The 10,766-nt window shown below is 39.3% G+C and overlaps 1 protein-coding gene across 1 annotated transcript; it reads right to left on the minus strand.

Annotated features, from left to right (window-relative positions):
* Positions 1–1,169: 1,169 nt before the first annotated feature.
* Positions 1,170–10,766, minus strand: LOC108136678. The gene is made up of 3 exons (XM_041709173.1): positions 10,686–10,766; positions 1,454–1,609; positions 1,170–1,346 (listed from the first exon to the last, which is right to left on the minus strand). Exons 1-3 carry the CDS (start codon positions 10,764–10,766, stop codon positions 1,170–1,172), a joined length of 414 nt encoding a protein of 137 aa, XP_041565107.1.

A 10,766-nucleotide genomic window follows, 5' to 3' on the forward strand; every position in this document is an offset into this window, starting at 1 on the left:
TCAGTGCGCCCCGCCGTCGCGTTTTTCTCTGTTCAGCCATTGTAGCCACTCGAAAATGTCAATGACAATGATGATGAACTGCAGAATAGAGCGCTGACAGCTGCAACGAGACGCTGGATAGATGGATGGATGGAGCACATACAGGGAACATCAGCTGCCTCTCATGTACACCGAGAAAAAGTGTGGCACAAAACTTTGAAATTATATAACAGCACAAAATAGTATACTTCTTTACAAATATCGACTTAAAGATCTTAAAATAAATATTTAGTTTAAAGGTTTATTTAAGCTGACACAATCGCTACCAAAAAAAATTCAAAATAAAAATTTTTTTCTTTGGCTTCAATGCTGGCTGAAATAAACAGATAGATTTAATTGTAGGGCTTAAGCACAAAAAATTAATACAATAAAATAGTCGCATTGAAAAGAAAAACTCTTTAAAAAACTTTGATTTCAAAGTTGATAAGTCAATATGGATATGACTTAAAAATTTTATTTTTGAGTTGGGTTTTTTTAAGTGCACTGTCTGCCTTAGTGGCATAATTTTAAATATGGAGCGGAGCTCCAGAAATACTTTGCTCTGGTTGAACGCTCCACTGGCTCGTCGACTGCCTTTTGCTATTGCCCCACGACAGCTTGATTTGTTGGCAGTTGGCGTACAATTGACATTTGATGGATGGTGTTCTACATTGTCGGGACATTCGCCATTTGAGCCTTCCAGCTGCAGTCGGCGACCATTGAGGCACTGCAGGCCCTTGAAGTATTTTCTTTTGCCGGTCGCTCTAATTATGGCGGTTCCACTTTGGGAGTGCCATCTAAACCATTACGATTTTGTAATTGGTTTTAAGCTACAAGCTTTTTCTATATATCTGATATATATACAACATAAATAGTTTTCGGTTACAGTTTGGTAAAGTACTTAATAGATCTAGATGAAATAGCATTTAAGCTCCCCACTATTAAACATAATTTTCCGTACTGTTTTAATATTTGCTTTGTCATTATTGTGGTACTAAAATTGGGTTTAAGCTTGGAGTAGCTTATACTTAAATGGATATTGCAAAGTTGAATGTCCAAATATGGAGTTTCATAACGCTTTCTGAAGCTAAAGTCGATGGGAAATAAAAAGTTTTGCGTTATTCTAGAGATTAAAATTTGAAGACTATGGTTTATTTTTTTTTTAATACTAGGGGAGGATAGTGTGCCATAGGCGTTAGCATTGCGCGTTTAATTCCATCTGCATACCAAATGCTGAAAAACCCATAGTCACCTTCCGGAAATGGCAATATAAGCGTCAATTGGTAGCTAAAATAAGAATATGGTAATTTATCCACCTGGACATCATGCTAAAAGATCGGTTTTTATATTGAGAAAAATTTGTCAAAGGGACACTTATAAAAGAGGTTGAAAAAAAATTTGATTTAACAAAATCAAAAAAAAATTAAATGCTCACTTTAATTTTGCGAATAGGCAACTTGAGAGGATTCACTTTTAGGGACATGTATTTGTATGTTCGATTCACAGACTTCAGATAGCAATATTCGAATTTTGAGAATGATTCATCCAGCGAATTGTAGTTAATATTTGTAAACTCGAAAGGCGAGTATGCCTACAGATACACATTTTAAGCAAGGCTAAGATTGCTTTGATATCATGTTTAAAAACATACTTCAGAGATCATTAAGATGAGCAGAAACAGCCAAATGCTTACACAATTTTTCCAACACATTGCAGGCGCTGAAAAAAACAAAACTACTGGGAAAACTGTATTAAGTACATGCCCTTTTATGTTTATCTCCCTTTAATAGAGGAATATTATTGTAATTAATTATAATCATTTATTGTAGTTGTAAAAAAATAATTCAGTATCCTAGTTTCATTTCACCAATTTCATGTAAAGTTTATTCAGTTCAAGTATATCGCGATGTTTTGGTTTTAAATTTGACATTTTTGTCAAGGTACGTTTACGGGAATGGAGGTATCAAGAAGCCAAAAGTTTTTCACTATTCCCTTCTTATTTTTTGCAATAACAATAAGGTTTTTATATTGTAGAAAACAGCTTTGAATGCTCTTTAATATTGAATGTTCATTTCAAATCTGACACATTAAAGTATTTTTGGGATTAATATACAAATCTGTAGAGAGCTGAAGGCCTCTTGCAGCTATAGCTCTAACCACTATTTTTGTTAGCTCCTAGTTTTAACTATTAGTTAGCATTGTATAAATAAATAAATAAATTTGGTGCCTGCCGGACATGACGATTTCACTTCTTCAAACGGCATGCCTAATGGCCAGAAAAATGGGCACATTTGCATACCAGTCGGCACGAAATTCAGAACAAGTAACGAGTCGGTGAAACATGAAACAAAAAGTAAACAAACATGAGTATAATAAGAAGAGTATCGGAGGTAAACGGGAAACTCGAGAAAGAATATTCTTTAAGAAAGCTAAATTGTTAATAAAAATATTGTTTTATACCCTCGCTGATTTTTAAAGTCTCTTTTATGAATTCGACTTAGATGTCTTTAGGTTAAGCCTCCTCACGATCACTGCCGTCTAAGTCTCTCGCATTTGTAATTATTTATGCAAAAATTCTTACCAAACAGACTTAATTTAGTTAAATGTTTGACTTCAGGCAGGCGCTCGTTGATTAACGGACTGGAAAGGGTGCCGAATGCCCTGCCACTCCCCCGGGTATGCAAATAACAATTTTGGCGGGGGCCACCTTCCTTCGCCCTTGCAATTCATTTACTTTGCTGTTGTTAACCCTGGGTGTTTGAGTTTGCCACTCGAACTTGCGTGTAAACATGCATGATTAAGTTGCCAGCGAGACTGAGAGGAAGGCACAAATTAGCATAAAGCAAGAAATGTGAAAAGGGAGCAACCTCCAGAGCAACAAGGCCTACATTCATTTTCCTTCAAAATTTAAGGGAACGGCCAGAAGACGCTCTATTTTGGAAAATACTAAGACGATTTTTAAACATTTGTCAGGGCAATAAAAATATTCCATTTATAGATGGCCAAAATTACATATATATAATATAAAAATCATTCAAACTTTTTAGTTAATTTCAAACGTTATAAACATATAGATTTTGTTTTAATTTCTGTGCAGATTTAATAGTTCAAACTGTTTAAGATTTAATTATTTCATTCTTTCAGTTCACCAAAGCATTATAACTAAATTGAAGCGAAATTTCGCTACAGTCAGGAACAGGAATATATCGATCGGGGAAAAATAGCCGGAGAATTCGGTCATGATAGAGGCGATGATGCCAGAAAACGTCCCAGGCTGAGACGAAGACGGGAAATTCGACGAAAATGAGACAGCGAGCCCTCTGCACTCAGCGCCTTGCATTGCAAAGTGAACTCAACTCCACTTACACGGAATAAAAAAAATAAAAAGGATGCCCGAACGGAGCTCACAATTTATGGATGCACTTGCCAGCCAAGGACAATGGCAGAAAAATATGTAGAAATGGAACGAAAAAAAATAGGAGAAAGCCAAACGTAGACAAATGTAAAATAATACGTGACAATAATGCTGCCAATGGCTGTGTTGATTAGGCTGCTTTATTTATGGACCGCTTTCCGCAGCGACAGCTGATCCGCAACCTTTTCGACTTTTAGATTTTTTAGCTTTTCCAGTCGTAACTCCGGGATGTCCAATCGTTGGTAAGTTCATTGAGCTGCCGCAATCCGGACTTGATCTGCAGGTTTTGTGGCCCAACTTGCTCTCTGAGCCTAATGAACCGATCCAATGTATGTGTGTGTGTGTGTTGTCCAAGTAAATATTATTTGATGCTGTGTCGGAAGCCATTTCCAGGTGGTATGTGTTTATGCATAAAATATTTACAAAGTTTCGTGTCTCCGTGCGGCTTTCATCGAGTCCAATTTGCCCAAATGCAGAAGTAACATTTGAGGCGAGCTTGTGTGGCAATTCATTTTCTTTTGCCTCTTATTATCCCAAGTTTATTTAGGAGCAGACCACTGGAGGCGGCGGGGCAAAGGGATTGGGCATGGGCATGGGCATGGAGCACCACATCAAAGCATTGCACGTGGCACGCATGAGTGGCAATGGCAAAAAGTACAGCAGCCGGAGCAGCTGGATAAGCTGGAGGAGCATCTGAAGCCCCGGTGGACCCAATTGCATTGCCATGGCCCCGAGTTGACCACAAAACATGCTCCCGGCTTTGAAAACCAAGCCCAACCAAGCCAACACAAGCCAGGCCAAAAAAAAAAAAAACACGGCAAACGAAACAAGATAAGGGAAAGCTACACGGAAAGTTTATTACATTCAAGAAAATATTTTATGTTTAAGAGCTATAAATAAAATTATGTTTCTTTCGAATTAAATATAAATTTAAGTCAACGTGCATAGACAAGTAGAGACAAACAGAAAAACATATAACGCTAGTCTTATGTTTTATGTCATATTTTTCTTAAATCAAATTAACTTTCTTCAGTTTTACCTTCTTATAAAATAATAGTATTCGAAACACATTTAAGGTATTAACTTTATTACTGACCCTATACTTGCCTTATGCAACTTTTAATGAAATGTAACCTTTTTGTAAGACAAAGTTAATTTAAGTACCCTTTGGCTGAGTGTAGGGCAACAACAGTAACAGAGCGGTAAATCAACTGCTGACCAGTGTACGGCTGCAGTTACGTATGTGAATTTGTAATCTAAACTTTTATACTCGTTGACTCGTTGCCTCGTTTTTCCATCAGCGGCGAACAGGAAACGGAAATTGCTGCTGTTGGCCCGTTGACAAAAACACGACACTTGCACCTCAAGTTGCCAGGAACTTTCAACTTGATTTTCCGACGACCAGGACATTATGCGACTGGCAATTGCGTACGGTTTTGTAGTCCTGTGTTGTCAAGCAGAGCAGAGCCACTGAATGTGTCCATGATTGCGATTGCTGGTGGATTGTTCCTGTTCCTGTTTCGGTTCCTATTCCTATTCCTGTTTTGTGGCCATTTGTCCATTGGGCCATTGATTAAGCGTGGCCAACTATGTCGGATTTTCTGCCCACACTTTTTCGGCCACGTTCACTCAATCAAAGCAAACTAAAAGTGTGCGCTCCGAGTTTAACCTCAGTTTGCATTCTTTATGAGTGTTTCTGCTCTGCATTTTTTGCTCGCTGCCTTTGAATGTTTAATGCAAATTGATTTACCCGCTTCTGTTTCGCCTTTTTGTATCAAAATGCCAACTTTTGCTTAAGCGAATTTGCAACGGCTTTAAGTTACAATTAAGCCCGCTGGGAAGAGCTTTCAACTTGTTAACTGATTTTACCGTCCCACCTTTGGTTCTTTCAGCTACCAGTTACCAGTTGCCAGTTGGCTGCACATTTGCGATGGCACACGAAAATTTTTAACTTAAATTACTTTTCGTAATAACTTTATTTTGTAATTTACGTAAGTAGAAGTAACATTTATGCAGGTGCATAAACCGCCAACGAAAGTAGCTGACAAACTATGACGGCGCACGTAAAAAACTTCGCGCAGAAGCCTTTGCGAATTTGCGGAAAAATTTTGCAGGGGGAAAAGGGGAAATCAGGAGACGCCCCGAGCGGTTGCCTTTCATTCGGCCTTGGTCCGCAAAAACTTAATGCCACTCAGCTAGATAATTTGCATACGGAAATGGTGGCGCTCTTTGATGGTTTTCCCCGATCTTTGGGAATCTATAGACGACGCCACCTGTCCGGGAATGGATGGTAATCCCTCCTCGTGCTTCTGCCCAGAACTCCAGTGGCATTTTAAATTTTAATACAGCACTTGCCCGAAGGGAAAATGAGAGCGACCAGGCACGTTGTTTTTCTTTCGCCTGCGTAATGAGGAAAAGTTTTGCTACATGCAATTTGCCCTTGTTCTTTGCTCCCTGTTTTCAGTTTTCGCTCTCTGATGCTTTTTGCCGGACTACTTGTCCTTGCGAAATGCCATTTGCATTTTCCAAAAGCACAGCCATAACGGCGAGGAGAAAGCAACACACTTACCTCAATAGTCAAACGAAACAAAGCAGAAGTGCGGCATACTTTGTGGCGCTTGGCATGCCAAACATGTGCCCCCCATTTGGTCCACCGGCTGACATACAAATCATTTTGCCGAGTACCGAACGCCAAGTGGGGAGCCATATTGAAGCTGGAGTGAAAGCTGGCTTGGGCACCGGGAAAAAGTCTATTTCAAATTCTGGGTTTACTTCCGCGAAATAAGAAGTTCCAGAAATTCCATAAGCCACTCAACTGTTCAAGTTTTGAATTCAAAACGTTTTGCATTTGGAAGGGACATCATCGAAAGACACAATTATACACAATAAACCATAAACCATTTGTGAATAGACTTTTAAAATTTTTGTTGAAATACATCACTAGGGTTTTGGAATATTTTTTAAAGGTGTGAAAAAGTATGAATCTTAACTTTAAAAATTCGTTGGATTTAGTTTAAAAATACGTCGTTTTTTAATTGGACACTTTTTGAAGTGATTTCAAAAACATAGTGTTTCCTGTGGCATCTCCTGTAAAAATATTTTGTTTTTATACGTATTATAATTCTGATCAGTCTTAATTGAAATCACAACCGGAAACCTATGGTTGAAAACTTTTTAGGCCAGATCAAAGTGGGGGCACTCTAGTGCAGCGTGCAGCCTTGCTTTAGTTGGCAGGGTCACACTCGAAACCTTACTGTCCAACAAGATGGTTGCCACATTTACATAGTTAATTACTTTGACACCGGCATAGCTTGCTTTTGTCTGGCCCAATCGCTTTGACATCTAATCTATAAATCAGAGACACTTGCCCCGGTCTTATCAATCAAAACCGTACTGGGAGGTGGTATCCTAAGATCCCAAGTGTGGGCAACAATTATGCGGAACGGCAGAGAGAGGCTCAAGAGGCACTCAGCCCGGCTGAAGGATTCAAAGGAGCGGGAGCTCCAGCTGGAAAAACCAAACAAACGGGGCTGCATTGCATGGCAAAGGGAATCAGCAGCAAAAGCGTAACCAAAGTGAAAAGTGTAAAATGCAAAATCTCATTGATGATTGAAAGCAGCAGGAGAAGCAGAATCCTCGGCACTTTTTTGCGACGCTTTGTCTCAGTCTCAATAACGAAATGCAAATACGGCAAAAAGCGAAAGCAAACACACAAATACGCACAAGAAGGAGTGGAAAAGTGGCGCATCGGCAGGACCAAAGCAAATGGAATGGCACAGAGGCGAACGGAAAGCTGCCAAGTGCCCGGCAAGGAAACCTGAAAAAAAGGCGGGCTACAAATTGAGATGACAAACCCGGAATATACAGATGCCCTAACGATGTCGAGCAAAACAGCTCTCAAACCATTAAAAATGTATTAAAATGTATATATATTAATATAAATATAAACAATAGAAGTATGTTTTGATTTCAAATAAAAGGTCAATCCCTCGTTCACGATGTACATTTCAAAATAATATATAATATACCACTCTTTGATATTAAATCGTGATTTTTTAATACTTAGAGTAACGATATTATAAATCTGAACATTATAAATGCAGTATACTCAACGCAAGAGTAAAGTGAGTGGTTTTAAAGCTATCTACTAACCTGAAATTAACAAAATCATGTGTTTGCAAAGCCAGCAAACTGATGGACAGTTACAATTAGTTTATTGAATGATTGTGATGTTTACCACCACCGATGGTTGGCACTAAATATCACTATCATATTATTTGCAAACTTTTTAAGTAAATGAAAAGTAAGCAACTTTGCAGCAACTTTTTGTTGTATTTTATGTGGCAAAAATAAGGCATTGCCAACTTCATAACCATGTCGGTGGACTTTTCTCCCCAGGGCAAATAAAATAAAAACACTACAAAAGGAGTGAGTGCGATGGGGGAGAGTGAGTGAGATGGCTTCCCGCACGGCAAAGAAAATGGCGTTAGCTGCAGCGCATAGAATTGCAAATTCAATTTCAATTCAATTGAGCATGTGTTTGCAACGGCACATCCATATGCTCCTAAGTTGCCATCTGTAACTGGATGTGTGTGGATGGGTGTGTGTGTGCGGGTGTGCTGGAGTGTGTGCATATGCGTGATGTATTGTGAGTGGGAGGGCATTGTTGCGCTCTTGCGGCTCTGCTTGTTGCATTGTCACTTATGGGCTGAAAGCGATACGGATCTACAGCGGCTTTGTCAATAATCAAACTCGATTTATATCGAACTTCTCGCATTGCCACGCACACACGGAATCCACATCTAAATTTAAACGATGATTGCGTGTGATTCAGATGGTTTTTATTAAATTACATGCTATGTAAATAATTCGCGTCCGTCTGTCATTAGGAAGCCGACAATTAATGCCAATCGCTGCTCATTAAAATTCAAATCATCCCTCCTCGTCCGTCCGTTTGTCTATCCGCTGTCATTATAAACATTTTTGCGCCAAATGTTAATTAGATTTGAATTTTGGAATATTTTCCCAACCAAAATCAAATAAGGCAGCGAAAACAATGGCGGTTTGACGACAGTGCGCTCGCATAAAATGCAAACACAAATCGACAAATATTATTTTTATGTGCTTTCAATGATAATGATTTCGAAGAGCCATCAAAACTGACAGCTCCAAAAATCGAAATGGTTGTGGTAATGGAAATAGCACCGGGCTTAGGTTGCGTTTGCGTAATATTAAAAAAATCTCTCATGATTGCAAATTAGTTGCTGAGAATGGGCACCAAATTGAAATTGCTATCGATTTGCTTAAGAACTTTAGATCGGCAGCGTATACGTATTGATTTTAGTGTCCAAAACTTATTAGCTGTTAACCGGAAAATGGAAGAGTTGTCTCCGCATCTGACTCCTGCCAAAAAACGGATCAAAAGTTAAATTCCTGTTTGACTTTTCATTCGAAAAATTGGATTTTGCATTTAGCCCGATGCCGTGGAAAAAGTTTCGGCCCATCCCAGCACACTGGGATAAGCCGCTCACAGAAATGCAAGCCAATGCAATGCTCAACGAAAATACGAAAAACTTTTTTAGTTCCACAACTAATTTATCAAATTTCAGAGATTCGTTCGTGCTCTCTGATTCTCTGTTTGAGTTGGTCCACCCGCTTTCGACTTAGCTTACAGATTACAGGGGCCGAAACAATGGCCATAATAATTTCAGTTATTTAAATGACAGCAGCAGCAGCAACAGACCTAAGCCAGCTAAATGCATAAACAAATCCGGTTGTCAATTTGCTAATTGCTGTGGTCTTGCCTTTTAATTGCCGCCGCAATTCCGCAAAAATGAAAATGCCACAAAAAACTCCAATAAAAATCCAAAGCCGCCTGCAAAACTGGGAAATTGTGGGTGCGCACTGTGGGCGTTCCTGCCCTCTGGCCTTGCTAGCACAATTGAAGCGTGTTATTAGCTCTAATTGTTATAAAGCCCTTTTAATTGGGTGTCTGATAAAGTTGCGCCGAAAAGAAAGCCCAAGCCTCCGGAGATCCTAGCCGACATTCACCTTAATGAAAAAAGGGCTTTTGTGAACCCATTAAGGGAAAAGAGTGAGGTGAGTTGGAGAAAAAGGCACGGCTGGCTTAGCAATTTCTTTTTCGGTCGGCCCGATAAAACTTTCTCGCAAAGTATTTTTCACACGCGCCACAGTGCGTATGCGTAATCTTTGGAAACCGCAAAACGGAATCGCAGCAACGAGAATATGGGCGGAGCTTGGCATTTGTTTTTTAGGAAGAGCATTTTATTTTAAGCGTCTTGTTAACATGGTTTCATCGTGTGGCTTAATTAATTTTCACTGTGTTTGCAGGTAGGATAAGCCCCTCGACTAGAAAAAAACAGAACCCAATGCCAGGCAAAACAGTTCGCCTACCCAGGCAACGTGCCCGATCATAAAACTTCGCTAATCCACTTTCAATTAATTGCAGAACGAACTCACACAACTAAAAGGACTTGACCGGTGAATTCATTTGAGTTTCCCAATGACTACCGATAAGAATTTTATAAAAAATCGACATTATTATTATATTTATTATTTTATTATTTTTATTTAACAATCAAAATAAATGAAGCCATTAAGCAACCAAATATTGAAATATCGATTTTTTCAAGTTGGTTTCGTAAATTGAATTCAGAATCCTCTTACTATAATAAGAAAAGTCTTAACTATAAGCAATTGTATCTGCAATCCCATTTTAAAAACAATTCCCTAAAAAAAAAGGATTATAGCTGCTTCGAAATTTTCCTTGAATTAACCATTTCTCGGGAGTGCCAAGAGAACAGATGCCGCGGTCAAACATTTTCCACGCCGAGGATTGAGCTCAAGACAAATGATGATGCATAAACAACGCGCCGATAATCCCGCTTAAAAGCTCTAACATTTGTTTGGATTTGCCTGTCGCCTTCCAATATTTGCTTTATGCACATAATTTTTAGCTATTACTCTGGGCACCGCCACTCTACTGGTGGTTAATGTCACTCGATTTGCAGGCCAAGACGAATGGCCATCGATTTATTATCGATGTCTGGCAGAGCGGTTTATTAATATGCCCAGACCGCAAGGTGAAGGGATTGGATGGGATAGATGAGCAAGCGATGCAAACCATTTCAAAGCCGAATCGGGGATTGGGAGAGGTGCTACATAATCGTTTGCGGACGTGTAGTTGTCATCAATGCAAATACCACGCAGCGCACTTGTCAGCACCATCTACATCCACATCGACGTCCACATCCAAATCCTCCACCGCATCCTCCGCAAAATCCACATCCGCATAGGGCGAGCTTGGCAACAT

This window comes from Drosophila elegans, unplaced genomic scaffold (genome assembly GCF_018152505.1).
Source record: "Drosophila elegans isolate 14027-0461.03 unplaced genomic scaffold, ASM1815250v1 contig_476, whole genome shotgun sequence".
Classification (NCBI taxonomy): domain Eukaryota; kingdom Metazoa; phylum Arthropoda; class Insecta; order Diptera; family Drosophilidae; genus Drosophila; species Drosophila elegans.

Coding starts and splice junctions, on each gene's coding strand:
- LOC108136678 (XM_041709173.1), bottom strand. CDS start 10,766: ATGTTGCCAAGCTCGCCCTATGCGGATGTGGATTTTGCGGAGGATGCG. Junction 1,610..10,685: donor ATGTGGACGTCGATGTGGAT/GTAGATGGTGCT, acceptor GTGTATCTGTAG/GCATACTCGCCTTTCGAGTT. Junction 1,347..1,453: donor TGCCTATTCGCAAAATTAAA/GTGAGCATTTAA, acceptor CCGATCTTTTAG/CATGATGTCCAGGTGGATAA.